The 24121-nt window shown below is 35.8% G+C and overlaps 2 protein-coding genes across 2 annotated transcripts; one reads left to right on the top strand and one right to left on the bottom strand.

Annotated features, from left to right (window-relative positions):
- Positions 1-292: 292 nt before the first annotated feature.
- On the top strand, positions 293-16396 carry LOC126819707 (protein disulfide-isomerase A3). Its single transcript, XM_050547909.2, has 13 exons — positions 293-512; positions 3027-3114; positions 4762-4879; positions 5292-5399; positions 6565-6691; positions 7870-7983; positions 8725-8847; positions 10775-10954; positions 12038-12137; positions 12767-12895; positions 14033-14112; positions 14408-14465; positions 15000-16396. The coding sequence occupies exons 1-13, from the start codon at positions 379-381 to the stop codon at positions 15102-15104; spliced, it is 1464 nt and encodes a 487-aa protein (XP_050403866.1). The 5' UTR covers positions 293-378; the 3' UTR covers positions 15105-16396.
- Positions 16397-18200: 1804 nt separating this feature from the next.
- LOC126819694 (dynein axonemal intermediate chain 7) lies at positions 18201-21007 on the bottom strand. The gene has a single exon (XM_050547887.2). The coding sequence runs from the start codon at positions 20912-20914 to the stop codon at positions 18752-18754; it is 2163 nt and encodes a 720-aa protein (XP_050403844.1). The 5' UTR covers positions 20915-21007; the 3' UTR covers positions 18201-18751.
- Positions 21008-24121: the final 3114 nt, after the last annotated feature.

Below are 24121 nucleotides of genomic sequence, written 5' to 3' on the forward strand. Positions count from 1 at the left end.
TAAAAATATTTTTTTTGTCTAAAAATAAGAGTTACCTCCCTTTCGAAGTAACACCCCGAAATTTAAAAAAAAAATCCTTTGATTAATTAAACAGTATTTTGTAATATTTTTTATTTACTCGTGTGTATTTGGAGTCCATCGAAACATTAACAGACAGGCAAATGTTCGATGGAGAAGCCTGTAAACACTGCCCTAGACAAGCAGCGAACGACCGAACTTCCCATAACTGACATGACGTAACGGTACACCAAGTTCATGACCCGGAAACATTCGCGTTACATCGATGCGTGGACCAATCACGGCTCGACAGCACATGGACCTACTGCCGGCCACGTTCAGTCACAATTTACAATCATTTCGGCTACTCACATCAACAAGATGCAGTCTTTTCTAATATTACTCTCACTGTTGTCTATAGCATTTGCTAGCGATGTTTTAGTTTTCACTGATTCAGATTTTGCTTCTAAAGTTGCAGAACATGACATGGTATTAGTTGAATTTTACGCACCTTGGTAAGTATAGTATGTCTTCGGTGTTGACTCGACTCGTTTCCTCCTCAACAAACGGTACCTAACCTTTAATGTTTTATTCCCCTGTGGTAAGCTTGATCAATCTGCTGGTTTTAGATCCATTATCTAGAAGTTTTACTTTGTCTAGACTGCTACAAGAAATGCAATTCCCCATCAACTGTTATTAAACGTCACGGTAGATAATTGGATGAGGTTTAGTCTAGAATAGTAGAACTCGAGGAGAAACTAAGTTATAAAATATTTTGAGGATTATGATGATACCGGTAACGATTTGTGTCCGGGGGCCTGAACTGCTGATTTTATAGTAATTATACAATTTGATTGACTAGTAAAAACTTATGTCCTCTTCACACTGTAAGATGTACCTTGTCGTAAATTGGGTAGAATAACTTTCTGACCTAGGAGTAGGGCAGTGTGAACAGGTTCCTGCATGAACCTCGTTGTTCCTGTAGGCCTATCATACTCTATTGAACTCAAGTTGAATCAATTTCTTTTATATCATGTATCAGGGGTGATATTAGGCTAACACCGTTTGACTTTGAGTAAAGTTTGAGGGAATGTAGCTCGTTGACGTGTGTTCTAAGTATCGGAAATGAATACATAGATTCTTGGAATGTGTCTACAGTTCATTCAACACTTTATTTCCGAAGCATATAATAAAAGCAACAATTAAATAACTTCTAATTTCCTATAAATCAGACCTCCAACTAGTAGTATATAGGCCTACATGTAGGTTCCCTCTAAGCTCGTCTCTCAACTAAGGATTTATCTTACATACATTTGTCTATTCTAAATTAGTTGAAATGAAATGAAATGAAATGGGGTTTAACGTCCTACTGTTCTGCTCCTAACCTGGGCTAATGAAGACGGGCATACGCCATACAGTGTGCTATGAGGGAAATTTTGCCCGGACAGCGGCACTACGGCCTACTCTTATATCGAATTCCAACTGCCAAGGGATCTTTTACGTGCACGCCAATGTGTACACGGGACCTCGGTTTTTCGTCCCATCCGAACGACTAGACAGCTTTCCTTGTCAGCCCCTCCGTCCTGCATCACTGACAAGGGAGAACCACGTCGGAAAATCTGGATGAACTTTCTCGGCCAATGCAGGGATCGAACACCCGACTTGAGGCTAGCGAGCTAGCGTCTTACCCACTTAGCCACGTGATCCCCCTCTAAATTAGTTACTATGAAAGTGTTGACATAAACATATAATTATTGAAGAGAAGGATTAAGTGTTAAGACAATACTATACTACTATAGTTAAAGACGGCTCTAGGACAATTTGACCCCGAGGACAGTTCTTCCCCGGACAATTCGTCCCAGGACTATTAGTCGCATGGGGCTATTCATCCCCAAGGGCTATAGACCCCTAGGACAATTCATCCCTACACATTTGCGGGTCTTATCATAATTTAAATTGACCCAACAGATTAATTGCTGTCTGTCTCTGATGACTAACCACACATTGAAATATAGATTTGAAATTAAAAACAGAATTTAAAATAATAAAACATATGAGTATGACCATAATATTACTGACAGGGTTTGAATTTTAAAAGGGCGAGCAAGCTTATTTCATATGTTATTATACAGTATTTTGATGACCGTATTATACTCTTGTCCTGTTAAAAGTTTGGATATAATACAGCAGCCACTCAATGTAATTTTCATGACTGACAGCTTACAGGGAGTGATCTTGATAAATTCTCATTTATTTTGTTCGCTTACAAGATGTGGCTGAAAAGGAGTGGCTGCTCGTACAGATTCTACTGTAACAACTTTTCTTGACATCGTGGTGTAAATCAAACGAACACATACCAATAATTTGAAAGTTTCAGTTTTCCTAAGTATCATGTCATAAATTTGCTTAAACAAGAATCAAAGTGTCCATGTCAAATTTCAGACATTGATATACAGTTGAAATATCCCTTTATGGAAGAAAATAAAATGAAATGGAGTTTAACGTCCTACAGTTCTGCTCAGACTGGGCTAAATGAAGGCAGGCATATGCTATACAGTGTGCTACGAAGACAATTGCCCAGGCAGCGACACTTCGGCCTACTCTTATATTGAATTTCAACTGCCAAGAGATCTTCAACGTGTACGTCAAAATATATATGGGACCTCGGTTTTCCGTTCCATCCGAACAACTAGACAAACTGTCCTTGTGCCAGGCCCTCTGTCCTGCACCACTGACCTGTTGAAACCACGTCGGAAAATCATATGAACTTTCCCTGCCAATGCAGCTATCACATAGGCGACGTCAAGATTAGCGATCCAGCGTCGTACTCACAAAGCCACCGTGCCCCGCTTTAAGGAAGAATGTCATAAGATAAAAATAAAGCATTTCAATGATGATAAATAAAAGTATTGATAAATGATGATCATGGATCGATAGGACTGAGATATGCTTTATTATTAATAATGTCTCAAAACTTGGGTAGAGTATTTTGTAAATATTAATCATGCCATAATTCTTGTATTTTTCAGGTGTGGACATTGTAAAAAATTAGCACCAGAATACGAAACAGCTGCCACAAAATTGAAATCTGGAGATAACCCTGTAGCTTTAGCAAAGGTAAATTTATAATTATTTTCGTGAAAATTTAATAACAATGGTGATAGTTGAAATTCATGCAGGGAATTTTGCATAGAAAATTGAAATGGGTTTAACGTCCTACTGTTCTTCACCAACTTGGCTGATAGAGACTGACTTACGCCATAAAGTGTGCTAAATGTAGGAGGGTAATATTGCGTGGACAGTGGCGCCATGGCCTGCTCTTATTTCAAAATCAAACTGTTGAAGGTTCTTTTACGTGCATGCCAATGAGTACAAGGGACCTTGGTTTTTCATCCCATCCAAATGACTAGACACTGTTCCATGTCCGGCTTTCCGTCCTACACCACTTACATGGGAAAACCACGTTGGAAAATTCTGAGGATCTTTCTCGGCCAACCCTAGGAGAGAACCGGAAACCTGGTTAGTGAGCGAGCCAGTGTCTTGCATAGAGAAAAGTGTGGTTAGACGACCATTAACTTTAGATAGCAAGGTCGATAATTGATGCAAATTCGGTAGTTTCTATTGTACTCTTTTGCTTGATGAGTTTACAGCCTTAACCTTGTTGGTATTCTCCATTTCTCCAGGTACTTTGGTTTCTCTCACAGAAGAGGATCCATGCAAGCGAATGAATCGTTCAAAATATCACTTGAACACCAAACCCTATTTCAAGTTCTCCGCAAAATAGAACATATTTAGTCTTTAATGTTGGAATCTATTTATTGGGTTGTGTGAACAGGAAGGGATATGTAGAAACCAGATCATATTCATTGTCTATATAAATTGACTTCCTGTTTAATTTTGAATTATTTAAAATTAAAGATACATTATGGGAGATTCGATAACGAGATGGCAGTTTTCGCTATAATAGTTAAAAACTAGATAGTGTAAAGGTAATTTGCTGAAAATTTCAGTCAAATTGATCCACTATGAGCCGAGAAAGAAGCGGGTGAAATTTTGGCATAGTCTCGGTCATCATTACTAAAATCATTAATATAAACGGCTTAGTCTCAATTATCCACTTTTATTGATTTAATTATCAACGGCCGTTAGCGGCATATAGGCATCTAATCCAGCCAACATCGAAGGCTAGCCTTGACAACGAGAGTTTATTATGGTCTGGATAAGTTAATTAATGTCTAATTGATAATTTAGATAACATTTCAGGCCTAAAGAAAGACTTGTAATAAGCAGATTTTGCTCTTGCATAATGCGTGTTTAATGGATATCTCAAAATGCCACTCTTTTATCTGGGTTAAATATAAAATTATAAATTTCATTGAATTTTTCATGTTTATTTGTTCGAGAGCTTGTTCTTCATCTTTTCTTGTTAGCACGGTTGATGTAGAAAAGTAGGAAGTTAAACCTCATTTCATTTTGACCCCGTTAGATATATTTCACATGGACACCACCTGCAGATTTCGTCATAGGTCATGAGATATAAACGGGACTAGTGCTACCCCTAACCCAACACTTAGCCTTAAACCATTAGTCCCATGACTAATTGAAGTAACACATTAGATAGCCAAATTTAGTACTTTATTTTTGCCCAAATCAAAGAGGTTTAACTCCTGTGAATGTTTGTTAGATCCCAAATGTTTGATACGCAATGTAACGTCAATATATTAATATTTTTAGGTTGTAAAGTTAATGTATTAATATTTCTAGGTTGATTGTACAGCTGAAACTGAAGTATGTGGTAAATATGGTGTCTCGGGGTACCCTACATTAAAAATATTCCGTGGTGGTGAATTTAGTGAAGACTACAATGGTCCAAGAGAAGCTAGTAAGTTAACTGGTTGTTAAAGGACATTATTGGTGTCAGTCATTATCACATATGTGATAGAACTGGTTTGACACATTCTAAATATAATTTTATCACAGATCATTGCTACGATAGATGTGTAATGAAGATTTCAAAAAAAAAGGAAGTAACGAAAGCAAAAGGAAAACACAAGTTATCCTTCTATATAACTGACTGAAGTGACGAGTGATAACAGATACAGAGGCAAATTTCTGCTCACTAATAATTCCTTCGACAATTCAAAACAGAAATTGACTGTCACTTGAAAAGAGAAAATGGAAAAATGAAGAAAAAGTCTGTGTATTACCATGTTTTTATTAATTAAAGAATGAATAAAACAAGTATTTAATATATGTATTTTATAAATGGGTTAAATAATTAATTTGTTTTTCAGATGGAATTGTTAAGTTAATGAAATCAAAGGCCGGTCCCACATCAACATTATTAGAATCTGTTGCTGATGCTGAAAAATTTGTTGTTAACTCAGAATATACAGTAGTTGGTTAGTTATACATATTTTTATTATTTCATATTGAAACGGTCACAATACCGAATTTACGAATGCTGGCTAGGCCTTAAAATAGCTACTCTCTAATTTAATATCATCCAAAGTCTTCGAAATTGAAAACACAATTTATTTGTCAAGTTAAATCAACATTGATGTTGTGATCTTACTGGGAAAAGATGGGCTTCTGATATCCAATATTTAAGACAAAATAAACATTTTACCATTGGTACACGAATCGTGTACCATAATATGTTTCAGCGCCATTTGTAAGAAGAGACTCGAAGAACGATTCCTATCTGTAGAGCAATACACAATAAATACTATTGGTGTAGACTGGAATAACTAGATGCTAGGGATTGCCGTTAGTTATTGCCAAATATTAGTGATCTGGCTCCTTTTTAAAACTATGCAAGAAAATTTGCTAAGAAGAAAAAACAATCAGAGCACTTATACAAGTATTGCTAAAACAAGCTAGCAACAAGGCTGTGAACCCTCCCCATTGTCCAGATTTTAAATATTAAACCAGGCCATCACTTCATAGGATGGTACAAGCAACCTTTTTATGTTAGTTGGTTCCAAGATACTGGGGTTGGGAGGTGGGGATGGCCAAATGGTTAGCACATGCATGTTATATCATAAGGTCTGTCATCGTGTCAATTGGCATGGTTTCGATTCCCAAGTTGTACGTGACAAGGAGTTGGGTCGTCTGTCCAACCTCGTGGGTTTTCTCCGGTTTCCTCTCACTGTTAAAGACCCCTACGCTCAAGCGAATTGAAATAAAATTGAACCATGTGTTAGTCCTGAAATGGCCTAGTTTGTGTCAAGTGGACGTTAAACCCCATTTCTCTCTCTCTCTCTCTCTCTCTCTCTCTCCAAGATACAGGTTTTGATGATTGCTCAGAGTTCACAATGTGCGGGGTCAAATTTTACCATTCCCAGAGTTACAAAATAAAAAGTCTCTTAAAACCAGTTTCCCTGAATTAGTTTTAAAGAGTACTGCTGTTTAATAATCTTTGGTGGGATGTCGGCTGAACACGTGACATGATAAAGATGGGACATTGCAAAAAAGCTGCAAAAAATACCAAAGAAAAAGACTCTTATTATTACATTGAGTTGTGACCCCCATTTCATTTATAAAATGTTTGTTTGTTTTTTTCAGGATTTTTTGAATCAATTGACAGTGAATTAAGTCAAACATTCCGTAAAGTTGCAGATGCTATGAACGGAGAACTAAGATTTGGTCATAGTGTAAATAAGGATGTTTTATCTAAATTTGGCGTAGAAGAGTAAGTATTGGCTTACTTTTGTCTGTGTGTAATTTTCAAACTTGTTTCCAACTTATAGGGCTGAATGATGTTTGTTGATATTCTCCGAGAAAGGGGGTGGATGGCCGAATGGTATAGCGCGTACATGTATGATCAAGGTCTGTCATCGAGTCAATTGGCGTGGTTTCCTCCCACTGCTAAAGACCACAACGCGCAAGTGGATTATTGAGATAAAATTGAACAAATGACCTAGTTGTGTCAAGTGGACCTTAAACCCCATTTCTCTGTCTCGCGGTTTCCACCCGCTGCTAAAGACCCCAATGCACAAGCGAATTATTGAAATAAAATTGAACAATATGTTAGTCCCGAAATGACCTTGTTTGTGCGGAATGGACATTAACCCCCTCTCTCTCTCTCTCTCTCTCTCTCTATAGTGCAGCAGATAAGTATGACTTTAAACCCCATTCATATTGAACATGTGGTTAAAGAAGACATCTTGAGAATAATCAAACAGCTGTTACACTGTAATGAGAAAATAAAACACGCGAGTATTTAAATGTTTTAAGACTCACAGCTGTTGTATTGGCTATTCTTTAATTATTTCTATTATATCCATTTCTTCTGTATAATTTATCAACAAATAATCTTTACTCAGCTAGTAATTCTCATTCAACTGTTTAACAAGGTATGGAACAAGCTGTACACAAATACAGCACAATTTTTAAAAATTTACAAGTGAATGAAGCTCTTAGCTACATGACCCCACCCTATCAGGTTCTCTCTTTCTTGCACCACTGTCAAGGGGTAAACACGTCGGAAAATCCTGTTGAACTTTTTTCGACCAATGCAGGGATCGGATGCACGGCCTCCAGGTTAGCAAGCCAGCGTCTTACCCACTTGGTCACCGTGGCTCCCTCTCAAAATCCAAAGGTAGAAATCCCGAAGCAATATACTGTAGTTTTATTAAGGGGTTAATTTGTCTTTATTCCTGACCCCCAGTTGTATGTGACAAGGAGTAGAGTAGTGGGTTTCCTCCGGGCCCTCCGGTTTCCTCCCATGTTAGTCCCGAAATGACCTAGTTTGTGTTGATTGGACGTTGAACCCCCCGTTTCTCTCTTTTATTCGTGACAATTGAACCTAGTATCAAGTATCTTATGTTTAAAGCTCTTTAGATTTATATTTTGTACATTTTATTTCAGTGCTATTGTTCTATTCCGTCCTAAAAGATTCCAGAGTAAATTTGAAGATAATAAATTGGAATTTAAAGGTGATGCTACAGTCAATAAATTAAAAGAATGGCTTAAAGATAATGTGTAAGTCTATACTAAACTATACATATTGCTCTCTCCAGTTACAGGAGCATTAGACAAAGAGCTGGCAGTTCTCACTATAATAGTTAAAAGGTAGATAATGTAAAGGGTATTTGCTGAAAATATCAGTCAAATTGATCCACTTTGAACCCAGAAGGGGGGGTGGATGGCCGAATAGTTAGCACGTGCGTGCTGTAACATAAAGTCTGTCATTGAGTCAACTAGCGTGGTTTCAAATCTCGGTTGTACGTGACAAGGAGTAGGGTCGCCTGTCCAACCTCGTGGGTTTTCTCCGGGTCCTCTGGTTTCCTCCCACTGCTAAATACCCCTACGCGCAAGCGAATTATTAAAATAAAATTAAAACCATATGTTAGTCCCGAAATGACCTAGTTTGTGTCGAGTGGACGTTAAACCCCATTTCTCTCTCTTTTTGAACCCAGAATTTTAGGCCTAGCCTCAATCATCATTACTAAAGTACGATAAAAAAAACCAAACCCATAGCCTTGATTATCCAGTTTTGGATTTAATCATCAATGAGTGTTGAGCAGCAGATCGGATTCAAATCCAGTGAAAATCCAACACATAAGATGGCATCTAGAGTTGCTAATTAATAATTTAGAGAACATTTTAGGCCTAAAGAAAGACCTGCAATTGGCAGATTTATCTCCTGCATAATATATGTTTAATGCCAATAAATCCCAAATTCCACTTTTTATACTAATAGATTATATTTGATATTTTCAGATTAGGTTTATGTTGTCACAGAACACAAGATAATGCTGATAAATTGAAAAAACCTCTATTCGTAGCTTACTATGATGTAGATTACGTGAAAAACGAAAAGGGTACCAACTATTGGAGAAACCGGTAATGACAAAAAGAGTTTTTAATGTATCCACATTCTTGTTCAGAAAATATCTTCATACAGCAATAGAGCCTATTCCTTGGGACACACTGAAAAAAAACCCAACCCAAAAAACGATTTATGGACATCATATTCTTGTGTTTATGTACTATTCAAGCAAGGATCCTCCAACCATTAGAGTGGACTATATAGATGCGTAAATCAAAACATTATTCATCCTTTCCCCTCAACCGGGAAGATGTATGCGACGAGGAGTAGGTTCGCCTGTCTAACCTCATGGGTTTTCTCCAGGTACTCTGGTTTCCTCCCACTGCTAAAGATCCCTACATGCAAGTGAATTATTGAAATAGAATTGAACCATGTGTTCGAAATGACCTAGTTTATGTAGAGTGGACGTTAAACCCATTTCTCTCTCGCAACCGTGGATTGATCATTTGCAGAACATGGAGTTTGCATGATATGATGGGCTGTATGAAATATATTGTGTTACTAATACTTACTATATAATACATATCAATGATGACAAACTATATCTTTGATAAAACATGATTCTTGATCGATAGGACTGAGATGTGTATATATACGTCATAATTTACTAACATCTTTGTACGTTGTCTTCACCTGTGTTCGTCGGTCCATTTGTAATATTTACAAAGACGCTACTTTAGACTTCCCAGTCGTCGTTGTTTGTATTTTAGAGGAGAGCCGGAAAAAGTCCCCTTTAACAAATTGAAAAAATCACTCCCCTAAAAAAAAGTTCTCCTAGTTTCATTTAGAAACAATCCTGATTAAAACACAGATCCTATTTCGTTTCGTTTTTTAAAGTTCAAAATTTTGTTTTACTTGTCTTTACTACACTAGGATCTGGAAGACTTGTTATCATTGACGTGTTTTTAATGATGTGAGGGAATAGCTAATGAAACGATCTGTTATGGCGAGCTTTAGGTGTGTTTTGCACGGAACTGTGGGTAATCCACTAGTAACATCAATGCTGATTGGTTAATCAAATGTCTGACATCATAGGGTCATAAGTCGGTCTTTTGACCCCTGACGTGACCTATCACTATAACTTGTCAGATCTTCATGTAGTGTAGGATATCGAAAGTTTAAAAAAATGAAACGAAACGAAATATAGATCTGTATTTTAATCAGATGGATTTAGAAATGATTAAGGAGATTGATCTGATATTAAGAATAGTAATTAGTTGTGTGTATGGGAAAAGGTTCTGAAGATCAATAACTGCATGTTGCGGGGTCATTCATGCTTTCTCGATTCCCCAATTGTACATGACAAGGAGTAAGGTCACCTGTCCAACCTTGTTTGTTTTCTCCGGGCCCTCCGGTTTTCTCCCACTGCTAAAGACCCCTACGCGCAAGTGAATTATGGAAATAAAATTGAAGCATATGTTAGTCCATAGTTTGTGTGGAGTGGACGTTAAACCCCAGCTCTCTCTCTCTCTCTCTCTCTCTCTCTCTCTCATATTCATGCTTTCATAAATGATAATAAACACCTCCATGGCTTTGTAAAGGAGAGCGATTTTCAATATTAAGGGGAGGGACATTCAGGTGCGCAACAGGTGCTCGAGAGTGGTTGCTCGACTTCCCCAATCCAAATTAATTCTCTTGTGAGGGTAGATCTCTGGTTCACCATGTATGGCATGGATTAAAATGTACTGAATCTAAAAAACACATGTGAGATAGGCCATGTTTTATTCAACCTCTATAAATACAAAAGATTTCACACATGGGATATAACTCCCGAGGACTCCAATAAAGAACAAAGGGGTGAGAACTCTTCCATAAAAGGTGGCATTACGATATGAGGGAGAGTGATTATGTAGGCTTTGCCTTTTTCCCAATCCTAAAATGAAATAAAATGTTTATCTTAAAAAAATATGACCCTGTGAACAAATACTTTTTTGTTTTCAGAGTAATGAAAGTCGGAAAAAAATTGCTAGATGCTGGAAAGCAAATATATTTTGCCGTCAGTGATCAAACAGAAATGGGTCGTGAAATAGATGAATGTGGATTAGGAAGTTCAAGCGATAAACCACGAGTTTGTGCCTTCGATTCTCGAGATAGAAAATTTAACATGCAAGACGAATTTAGGTAAGATTGATTTAGTTCTACGATTAATTAACTCTTCATCACTGTTCATGGTTCAATAATTCATCTTAAAAATGATATGATCATTTGACAGTGAACAAGAAGTTCATTGTTTTATGGTTTTTTTTACAACGCAGTCATATTCATTTTCTAACTGTTGGCGCAGAAATATTGTACCATCTTAAACATAAATCTGCCTATTGCAGGTCTTTCTTTAGGCTTTGAAATGTTTTTTAAATTATTAATTAACAAAACAAGACCATTATCAACTCTCAGTGGCATCGGATACTTGAGATTTTAACCGTTCTCCATTTAAAAATGTGAAAGTGAGTAAGTCTCAAATATACCAGTGCCCTGGTTACTACAATGCACTCATCTTGTCAAAACTACAAACAGTGATAACTTGTCTCAGAATGAAGTAATTTGAATGAAATTTTCAAATTATTCATTTTACATTATCTATTTTCGAACTGTTATAGCAAGAATGGCCAGCTCTTTATCTAAATCTTACATAATGTATCTTTAAGTAGGTCATTTTGATGCCAATGGCACAATTTGTTTACATATGTAGCCAATCAAAAGTGAAGTACATGGATTGATGAATAGTGTTGACAGAAATATTAAAATCAAGGGATTTTTATACCAAAGTTATTTTAATGATATTTTATTAACAACATATCAATGATGACAATCAATCCTTTGATGTAGAAATGATTCTTGATCGATAGGACTGAGATATGTTTCATACTAACCTATTGTAGCTGTGTTTCCTAAACCTAATCTGAATTAATGTTTTTGCTCCAAATGGCAGAGATTGGAGGTTGACAATCTGTTTCTAATTCCATTGATATTTCACTACCATTGTTTTCCTGGGCACAGATGAACTATTTAACCAAATGTTGCATGAAATTGTTTGCCTAATCAGGCCACGAAATTCCACGCGGGCATAAACACTCAAGCATTTTTCTGGTTACGCCAAAATTTGAAATTTCGTGGCCTGCTAATTCCCAGTGTCATTGGTCAGGAAGAAGGTATCTTCGAGAAAGATTTTGCTTGTTACAACTAAAACACATTTCTGTATTTCAGCATGGAAACATTTGAAAAATTTATCAATGATGTTTTAGATGATGCATTAGAGCCATATTTAAAATCTGAACCTGTTCCAGAACAAACTGATGGAGTTCAGGTAAAATATACAGAACAATTCACTCATTATTGAATGATACGTCATTCAAAAGCTAATTTAGGCCTTTAATATTATAAAAACTATTGATTAGATATTTATTACCATGACAACACCTTAATCAACTCTCTAGGTTATCGGATGATCCTGATTTTAAGTCCGTAATCAACTCTTAATGCCATCAGATACTCGCGATTTTAACTAGATTAGAATGGTTTGACCATTCAATGATATAATTTAAAAATGGAGAAGCGAGACTAACTCTTGAATAAACAATTCATTTTGATAATGAGCGTCCAATTTACAAGCATTTAATTTCTCAACTGAACAACCCGATTGATTATTGATGTATAATGATTAATTTTTTAACAGTGGTCAGGAAATTAAATACTTGTAAATTGGACACTTATCAAAATTAATCATTCAGCTTTAAACTGGACACAAGTACAAATTGGATGATATTGGTGATTTTAAACGATTGTTACGAATTTTTAAACAAAGATTTGATATTAAACGAACAAGAAAGAAATTAGTGCTAGATACACAAGATTAAATGATACCTGGGTTACAGTGAAATGACCAACACAAGTAAATTGTTGACAATATATTTAATCTCATCTCCGTGTTTTCAGGTTGTTGTAGCTAAAAACTTTGATGAAATAGTAAATAATGAAGATAAAGATGTCCTTATTGAATTTTATGCTCCATGGTGTGGACATTGTAAGACTTTAGCACCAAAATATGATGAATTAGCAGAAAAGGTAGGCTTATTTTTATTTATAACTTAGGGAACTTATCAAGGAATATACAATTATTGGTGGAATTGTAGAAAATAAAGAAATTAAAAAAACAATAGTTTAAAATTTCAAAAACTAATGTTAAAGTTTTCAAAACTAATATTCAATATTCTGAATGTCATTTGGTCAAATTTATCTATAAGAATGACCTTGCTGATAATTTAGTTTAATAATAGTACACGGAGCTGCAACATATCAGTGATGACAATCAAGTCTTTGATGTAAAATGATTCTTGATCGATAGGACTGAGATATGTTTCCTTACTACAAAACTCATGTTTTTGAATGATTGCACTAAGATAGCATGATATTAAATAGGATATGTACAAACTCCAGCACCACCTACCATCTTTATTAAAATGGTTTGATTGGCCTCCTTTTACTCGGATTGAATCTGGAGACTGAGATTCTCTACTGTTCTTAATGAAATGTTAAATAATTAATTTAGAAAGGATGAAGCTGTGGAAAATTTAATATTTTAGGTAAAATGCTAATAACTTTTAACAACAAAGTTATTGTTGAATTTCTAAACAGTGTGCTATACTACATCTAAACTCAAAATTCGTTTTTGGATATGTTTAAATATGTGTATATTGTATCAGCAGCGCCAAGCAAGTGTTGTTGGACTATCTGGTAGTCTCGGTCACCCAGAACCTGGGACCGTTGTCAATATTTGACCAAAAGTTCCATTGTCCATGCACCCCTTCCCACAATTCTTGCATTATTATAAACAAACATGAATCGTGATGACAAATTAGGATTAATTAAAAAAAAAACAACATATGGCCCATGAAGAGAGAAATTTTACAATAGAAAAAAAAAGGGGGTGTTGGATATTGAACTGGCAATGCAATCGAATGGATTTTCTAGAATGGCATTCATGCACGTCGCTCGACATCGTGTTTTAGTACTAGTTGCCTCCCTTAGACTTTGTTTATGATAATGTGAAAGACCGGATAATCTAGGCAATGACCCATTATTCTCAATTGTTGACAATACATCCAGACAAATATTCGTAGAATATTTTTCTGGATGACAAATAATTAAAAATTATTATTTTAGTAGATAGTACTTTATTTTTTATGTTCTTCTTTTGTTTAGTTACAAAATGAACCCGAAATTACTATTGCCAAAATGGATGCAACAGCCAATGATGTTTCCAAACCATATGAAGTATCTGGGTATGTAGTGATTTCAATCCTTCGTTAGTTAGTAATTTTGTTATTGATAAAAATAAACCATTATTTAATACTTAAAATGTTCATATGTTTTGTGTCTGCTGTCTCTTGTCATGATTTTTCTGTATCTCTATTTGGTTGTGTGATGCAATTCCCTTTCATTGAACTCTAGTTTCCTCCCCTGCTAAAGAACCCTATGTACAAGCGAATTATTGAAAAAATGAACTGCAAGATAGCACTTATTATAAAACGTCATTCCATTTCATGACATCTGATTTTGATATTTCTTGTTTTTCAGCTTCCCAACACTTTATTTTGCACCTAAAGGAAAGAAAGCTAACCCAGTTAAATACAATGTAAGTTTTATTTTAGTTTGGATTTTATGTACTATGATTGAAAACAGATGTGATATACGAGGTTGGATTTTATACAATGTGACGTACGAGAACAAATTTTGCATTTTTGTTCGACCAGGATCTGGGCCCTGTTTCACGAAAACTTAAACTAAAATCACTAAAATAGATTTTAACTAAAATCAAACTGAAATTTTAAATTTCATGCGTTTCACGAAGATCGATTGTAACTTACAATGCAATTTTAATAGATTTTAGTTAAAATGTCTGATGTCATAAGTCAAAAGCCACGCTTATGACCTGACGCGACCTATCGCTACAACCGGTCAGATCTTGATGTAGTGTAGGCCATCGAAAGTATAAAAAAACGAAATATAGATCTGTATTTTAAACAGATTGACCATAGGGGGTATCGAATCGCAAGGACCTTAATTGATACTTGTGAATTATATTGAACTTGCCGTTAATAGACTGTTCACTGTATTTTTAATATTTTTTATTTATTTTATCCTTATTTATAAATATTGTTTTTTCTAGGGTGGCCGTGAGGTAGATGACTTTATTAAATATTTAGCTAAAGAAGCCACAAACGAATTAAAAGGGTACAAACGAAATGGCAAAGCAAAGAAGACAGAACTCTAGGCTTCCAAATTTCATAATTTCATATCATAAGTTATCATCATCATCATTATAAATAATTCATTCATACTATTAATTATCTGTTATATAAAATGTTTACCAATAGACTAAAGATCGATCCAGGGCTCTTTAATTCAAAATTTGTCAGTCTGTCCATTCTTTTGTTTACCTTCTGCTCGCTAGCCTGGAGGTTGGGTGATCGACCCCTGCTTTGGCCTAGAAAGTTCACCCAGATTTTCCGGCGTGGTTCCCTCTTGTCAATGATGCAGGACGGAGGGCCTGTCAAGGACAGCTGTCTAGTCGTTCGGATGAGACGAAAAACAGCTGGAATTCGATATAAGAGTAGGCCGTAGTGCCGCTTTACGGGCAAAATTTCCCTCATAGCACACTGAATGGCATATGCCCGTCCCCATTAGCCAAGTTCGGAGCAAAACAGTAGGGCGTTAAACCCCATTTTATTTCTGTTTACCTTCTGATTGGTCAAATATTTTTGACACTCAATTAAAGGGGCATTATGGGAGATTAGATAAAGAGCTTGCAGTTAACGTAAATAGAATACGCTAAAAATTTCAGTCAAATTGATTCACTCTGAACTGAGATATTAGTGATTGAATTTTACTAAAGTTGGTACGATGGGATGAAAAACAGTCTTGCTTATCAATCACAAAATGAATTCAAATCAAGTAAATATCGTAGACTAACGATGGCATCGAGAGTTGATTATGGTCTGGATAAGTCAGATTTACCTCTTGCATAATGTATGTTTAATGAACCAATTACTGAATATTGATGCGCAGAAAAAACTCACATTTTATGTTTTAAATAAAATAGTTTTATGCAATTTGACAGATCGATTGTCCAGCTGGTTAGTTTTATTACTGGTTTAGTCAGGACTGGCAAATAGGACGGAAGATAGAGCCCTGGATTTATTATTAAAATCACATCAAGTTCTTCGAAATTGTTTTGGTTGTTATGTTTGTTCATTATGGCATTTTCATAATCGATAGTTATGGATGGAAGATTAGAATTTTTATTAATTTGTTATTTATTCATGCACTTGCCTTTAAAAACGATCAATTTTCTTCCTAATTCGCTTTCTAAACTAATCTCATTCGTATCCATTTAAACCTTTTTATTTTGTGAGTTGTACATTTATTGGTGAAACTAACTGTTGAAGAATGTCTTTGTTTGAAAGCTATTTAATTTGGTTTTATTTCGAGGATTTAATAGTCACTCTCTTTCATCAAGAGTTTGAACATAAATTAGGGATAAATAAATGTAATATTTAAATTTAATCATTTGTGTCTTCTGTTTTTGATTTGTCTATTTTTTTTTTATTGGGAGCCACGGTGGCTAAGTGGGCAAGAGGCATGGAGGTTGCATGTTTGATCCCAGCATTGGCCCTTGTCGTAGGTGAGCGACGAAGGCCCTGACAAGGACAGCTGTCTATTTATATGGATGTGATGAAAAACACATGTTCCATGTATACATTGGAATGTACGTAAAAAGATCCATTGGCAGTTGGAAATTAATATAAGGCTAGGCCATAATGCCGCTGTCCGGGCAAAATTTCCCTCATAGCACACTGTATGGCGTATGCACGTCTTAATTGGCCCATTCGGAGCAGAACAGTAGGACGTTAAACCCCATTTAATTTAATCTGAAGAACTGGAGTTACATATACCGGTAGATCATTTGTCTACAACGCAAAATATGTATGAATCTTACAACAGCTCCATTTCTCAGCATCTTCCAACAATTTAAAACAAACCCCAGGACAGGAACATTTGTAACCTAACATATTCAGATATGGATATCAGTCGAAGACCTGCTGTGTGTTGCCCAAAGCTCAAAAGAACACCAAAAATGGGGTGGATCAAATATTTGGGGTGCCACTTGAAATGAACCAGTACATCTCAGTAAAGAATTTTTTCTCCGCATAAGGACCCATGGCAGTAACGCTGGGTTAACCACTGGAGGTACCACAAAACAAAATTCAAATTAATACTAGACTCTACAAATATAACACCCAATGCTAGACAAATTTGTCTGCTGCTTAAAGATACATTATGGGAGATTCGATAATAAGTTGGTAATTCTCACTATAATAGTTAAAAACTAGATAATGTAAAGGCAATTTACTGAAAATTTCATTCAAATTGATCCACTATGAACCGAGAACTAAGCGGTTGAAATTTCCGGCTAGCCTTGATCATCCTTACTAAAGTCAGTGCGAAAAACAGCATAGTCTCGATTATCCATTTCATCGTTAAATCGTGAAGGAAAGTTATGCAGTAAATCGGCTCATAATCCACTAAAGATCGCAGGCTAGCGATGCTATCTAGAGTTGATTATGGTCTGGATAGGTTAATTAATGTCTAATTAATAATTTAGATAGCATTTCAGGCCTAAAGAAAGACCTGCAATAGACAGATTTAGCTTTTGCATAATGTATGTTTAAGGCTTGCCAGGCACCCTTCAAAGTTAGGCACTCCCTATGGACACAACTGGAATTAGGCTACAATATATAGCCGAACAGTCACTCGGTAATAGTTATTGTACCCCGCCTTTTCAAGAAAGCAGTGGACTAATAATATTAAAATGGGTCTGTCCATCACACATTTTTGGACACAACTCTCCTAAATGAGCTAGACTGTTCGAACCTGGTGTAGGTGTTTATTAGGTGAATGCTTTGATGGAGTTCGAAAATGAGTAGTTTCATTATATCATTACCGTGACTAAGTTCGATAATGAGCATTTTCTGCTTCGGCCAAGTAGTGATGAGCAATTTGATTAGTCCAGACTGTTTTTAATTGAGACAGAGCGTTTAAACTTGATGTAGATGTTCATTAGGTGAATGTCTTGACTGAGTTCAATGATTAACATTTCCCATTAAAGCTAAGCAGTTTCATTAGTCGATGCTTTGGGACAAGATAACTTTGATTCTAACTAATGGAGAGTGGTGAAACTTAGTGTATAGTTTCACTACCGGGTACTTCAAAACTTGGACTGAGTTTGATAGTCAAAATTTTCTGCTTAGACCATGTATAGATAATCTGAATGTTCAATACTTCTGAAAATGGTAAATGTGCAATTAATAAATATGTGTCATCTATTTATTTTGGGATTTCGGCCGAGGACATCAGCTTCACTGTTAGCTTGTATTACATATAAATTATGTTGTGTGTAAACAAAGTTACAATCTTTTTCTAGTAATAATTAACTTTGCTGTCATTTTAATACATGCATACAAAAACTTACACAAATATAAAAGTTGTATCCAATAACATAACAAGATTAACAGGAAAAAGTTGAATGCTTCTATAAAATATAACTTGATAACAACTTAATTTCTGATAGAAATCACTTCTCTGTAAATTAAAGTGTATTTTCTTTCAACAAACCATTTAAATAAATAATTTTTCGTTTTGGGTCACCAATTTCAATTAATACAAAGTTCTATGCATAAACAAACTATAAACATACTTATGGAAAACAATTACTGTTTTATTTAGGCGACCTTTCGAAGAGTATTCTCTCAACGTTTTCAACGTCTTCGAAACATCGCCTAAATAAAACAGTTACTGTTTTCCATAAGTATGTTTATAGGTTATTTATCTGCCCAGTTACTAAATGCCACTTAAAGAATTCTATGCATAAGTTAGAACTTTTGTGGCTTGAAGCAGCTGTTGAACACAATCAATATACTTGTAATCAGTTTTCTCAATTCTATCCATACCTTCTTCGGATATTGTTATTTTCATTAAATGATACAGATTAGAGCGGAACTCTGTATTTTCCGCTAATTCGTCAGAAAACTCATCACTGATTTCCGTTGTTTTCAGCTTCATGGCACGCGTTTTGGTACTTTTATAAACGGACCAATCTTCCTCTAATAATGGTTCGTCATTTAACGATTCACTTCCTAAATACACGATACTGTGTAGATCAGCGTCGGCATTCCACTTGGACCAAGAATATGCCATAGCTGAAGACGTCAGAGCCATTTGTTCGTAAATTCTCTCCTCCAGTAAAGTGTCTTTAGTTTGAACATTTACAAATTTGGAAGAATCTTCAGCAGGGAAGATATTAATACCCGAGGCTCGCATGGCTTTTACTAATTCGGATGGATACATCCATTTATTTAATAGATGTGTCACTTCCGTTCTGTCGGAGGGTTGGGTTAGGCAGCACACATCATTTTTAATTTCTATTTGGATGTCAACAACTGCTGCTATAACTGTTAAAATGGCATTGTCAACATTTCTGGGTCGAATTTCCCAAGACTGGAATGGCATGTTTATATGTGCATCTTGGAACAAAGCAATTTTTCCAAAATAACTTGTCTTAAACTGAACAAATCTCTTTTCTTCGTCATACTTAACGTCGGAGAAACCATCTTGCCTCCAGTGTTTTATTGTCGGATCCCAGCGTCCAGGTTGTGGTTCATCAACGAACATAGTATCTTCTGGCAGACGATAAGAGATGCTAATAGGGGGTTTATCTTCACGTTTCTTTTCTTCTTGTCCCTCCTTGTCTTTTGGAACTGGAGTAAGGGATGCAGTATCAGCTACATATGTTATTTTTCTTATTTCTGGTGGACAAACTAAAGGAGTTATGGTCCATGAATTCACTTGTTTAGGTTGAGGAGGTAGCTCAACCAAATCAAATGATATTACTCCTCCCAAAATATGATAGGCTCGTAAATCAATAATATCGTCATCTTCATCAAAGTCTTCCCACTCGACTGGTTCTGGGGTTTCTGGATCTTCGAAATCATCTTCTTCTTCTGGTTCTTCAGGCTTTTCTTCTTCAGCAGGCTTTTCAGCATCTTCATCTTCTTCATCTAAATTCTGGAGAGCAGCCATGACATCTTGTGTGTCTTCTTTTTCAACTACTTCTTCAGGATTTTCCTCATTTTGTTCACCATCTTGATTTTCTTCTGAACCTTTTTCTTCGATCTTCTCAGGTTCTGGCTCTGGGACTTCTTTTTTCTGTTTTCGTTTTGGATAGAGTGCTGAACTTTGATAGGAAAGATGGTCATATTTAGTAAATAAAATACGAAAAGCACAATCGTTTAAAGATAACATTCTTGGGATATCGAACGTAAAACCTTTCTCTGTGAATTCAAACGGTTTGATTCTCTTCTTGCTCAGGTTACCCCAGATACAAAGGCAGATATTTGCTGTTTCGACAGTATATTGCAAGTTATAGGTTTCTGAATCCTGTAAATCAGTGGCATTACATAATACCTGAAGACTAATATCGTCCAATTTTTTACTCATCAAATTTTGAATTTCAACAATAGCCTCCTTGTAATTGGCCTCTTCATTTACAGATAAATCTCCAGAGTCTGACAACCAATGGTGCAGCTCTTCAATTAGAGCGTTGTCCTGCTCAACATGTTTCAAAAGGTCTAAGGACTTTCCTTCATTCTGGTCTTCAAGGCGTAAATTGATGTAAGTATTTATTTCCCCCGGCACAGTTGGATCTGGAGATCCGTCACATTTCATATATCTGGCCCATTTTGCATCTTTACGTTTCTGATTTTCAAGGGTATCTAAAGCAGATTTATTTGATTCTAATATTGAGAATAATTCTTTCATCTGTACACTTCTTTCTTTTTTCTCCTCTTTTTCTTGTTTCTTTCTCTCTTCTGCTTGTTCCATTTCAACTCGTTTTCTTTTTTTCTCTTCTTCGTGAGCTAGCAGTCTTGCTTCTTCCTCTTCCTGTGCCTTTTTCTCGGCTTCTTCTTTTTTTAGCTTGTCTTTTTCAGCTTTCGACAATTTCTTTTTTCCTTCTTTAGGCGGCATGGTTGCAGTGTACAGTATTTAATCTGCTAAAATATACCTTGCCTCGATGAAGGCTTCTTTTGATGTTTTGTTTGTGCTAGCAACCATCAAACTTCCGGTAGACTTTTTAACGATATATGTCGTAAATGTCAGTTTTTATTTTCGGTTCTGATTGATAATTCACCAATTAAATCATACGGTTATTTGTACGAAATACTAAGTTTATGTTTATTTGACCTTCTACTAAATTAATATCATTTGTAACAATGCTGGAACATTAAAAAATAAATTATGGTCGTTATTGTTTACACCGACCTATTTACGGTTGAAACGGTCCGCTTAAAATTGTTTGACAGCCGCCGCAAGTGTTTGTAATAATCATTCTGAATGTTTTAGAAAACCAATCTGTTCACCAAAGGCACCTTGCAAATTTTAGCAGACCAAAGGTTATACATTCAGAACCATGGTGAGAGAAGAAAGGGGTGTATGGAGGAGCTGGGAGTTTGTCTAAAAAGAATCAAAATAGCCTACTCTACTGTCCACCAGACCAGGCTACTCCCTTCCCACGAAAAAAAAAAGAGAACAGGCTAAGCCTAATGAAAGTCATAATCTAAACAACCAATTTCAACCTTTCTCCCAGCTCCCTTGAGACATGAACTAAAATATGACCCATTCCACCAAACTGATCCGAATTACAATTATTACTTAATTAATAATATTGGCTGCTAATCACTGAGTCACTGAAATTTGAGAGAGCCGAAAGGCATATAAATTAGAATTTAGAAAAAGTAGAGCTGAAAGTTAAAAACGCTTTAATTTGAATTAAAGTTCAATTAGCTTATTAACTTTTTATTCACTGTTGAGAAAATTCGGAAACTATTTTTAAAATTATTTAAAGAATGAATGAAACATTTGTAAGTCTAGATTTGAAACTTACATGTGACATATATAAAGTTAATGTAAACCGTAGAACGGTAGTACGGTAATGTACTACCATAAACCGTAGTATTGTCTGCGATATCACCTCGGTGGAAGCGGACGTAAAATACAACTAACACTAGTAACACACACACATGTAGAACAAATTCGGCTAGTGTACGTGAAAGCACAGATGTCTGACACCCCCAAGCCTTTTTTGTAGCTATTTTGTGGCTACTGATCAATGGAAAGTTAGAACAATAAAGGAAAAACCCAGTCTTTTGTCTTGTTTTCCAAACTTTCAAATTTAAATTTAAATATTATTTGATAATATTCACACAGATGCGGCCCCTTCTTCACAAGGCTAGGAGCAGGGTCGCCCAACTAATCCTGTGGCCTTTCTCTGAATGAACTCGTTTTCCTCCCATTTCTAAAGTAAAGATACACTTGTGTGTTGTTCCGAAGCTACCAGGTTAATGGACATTATTAAACCATGCGAGGGGGGGTGTACGGCTGATTGAATGCTTAGCATGTGCACATTGAATAATTATAAGGTCTGTCATTGAGTCAACTGGCGTGATTTCGATTCTCCAGTTGTATGTGACAAGGAGTAGGGTCGTATGTCCAAACTCTTGGGTTTTCTCCGGGTCCTCCAGTTTCCTCCCACTGCTAAAAACTCCTACTCGCAAGCGAACTATTGAAATAAAATTGTAACATGTTAGTCCTGAAATGACCTAGTTTGTTTTGAGTGGAGTTAAACTATGCGACTAACTTCAGGGATTTAGTGTAGACCTACTCTGTTTCTGCCCATTTCTAAAAATCCCAATGCATAATTGATTAATTGAATAAAAAACTTAAGTTTATATCCTCCCTCTCTCTCCCTCTCTCTCTCTCTCTCTCTCTGGGGGATCACGTGGCTAAGTGGGTAAGACGCTGGCTCGCTAGCCTGGAGGTCGGGTGTTCGATCCCTGCATTGGCCGAGAAAGTTCATCCAGATTTTCCGGCGTGTTTCCCCCTTGTCAGTGATGCAGGGCAGAGGGCCTGACAAGGACAGCTGTCTAGTCCTTCAGATGAGACGAAAAACCGAGATCCCGTGTATACATTAGAATGCACGTACAAGATCCCTTGGCAGTTGGAATTCGATATAAGAGTAGGCGATAGTGCCGCTGCCCGGGCAAAATTTCCCTCATAGCACACTGTATGGCATATGCCTGTCTTCATTAGCCCAGTTCGGAGCAGAACAGTAGGACGGAGCAGAACAGTAGGACGTTAAACCTCATTTCATCTCATTTCATTTTAACCTTCTGTAACCAGGCTAATTACAATAAAACTAAGGGCCCATCTGTTGATAATAATAGACTGTATTAGTAAAACGCAAATAGTTTGATTAATACACTACCTGCACTGAGTATCATGCATAATTTATCATGAAAGGAAAGAATCTGACTGTTTACATTCCTAAATATTCTCTAGACATTAAACATACATTATACAAGAGCTAAATCTGCCTATTGTATGTCTTTATTTAGGCCTGAAATGTTATATAAACTATTAATTAGACATAGGCTACTATTAACAAGAGAAAACCTTATTCAACTCTCGATGGCATATTATGTGTCGGATTTTCACTGGATTTAAATTCTATTTGCTGCTCAACGCTTATTGATGATTTAATCAAAAAATGAATTGTCGAGACTGTTTTTTTATCGTACCAACTTTAGTAATGATGATCGAGGCTAGGCCTAAAATTCAAACACTAATATCTCGGTTCAGAGTGGAGCAATTTTGAGCATATTCCCTTTACATTATCTAGTTTTCTATTATACATAGTGAGAACTTCCAGCTCTTTATCTAATCTTCCTTAATTCCCTTTAATAATATCACAAACTGCACCTCTTTTCCTTGCCTGGAAATAATTTTTAAAACTTCGCATAATTATTCATCAAACCGAATGCCTTCTTTAACTCTGTGTTAAATAAGGCATTGAAAATGACAAAAAAATAAAATAAATCCCCCCCCCCCCCCAAAAAAAAATTATTTGTGACAGATACCAGAAGAACTGAGTATCAAATGTGAGGCAGACATTGTCACTCGGTTACAGATGTCTTACTACCAGGCCTAATTATTTACATGTTTTCTTGATTTTGATTTATGTCAGTATTAAATTGAAAAATTATTTTAAATGCACAATAATAAAATGATTAATTTACACAAATTGCTTATCTGATTATTTCTTGATTTTGATTTATGTAAGAATTAAATTGAAACATTATTTTAAATATACTTTAATAATACGATTAATTTACACAA

This window comes from Patella vulgata, chromosome 4 (genome assembly GCF_932274485.2).
Source record: "Patella vulgata chromosome 4, xgPatVulg1.2, whole genome shotgun sequence".
NCBI lineage: Eukaryota > Metazoa > Mollusca > Gastropoda > Patellidae > Patella > Patella vulgata.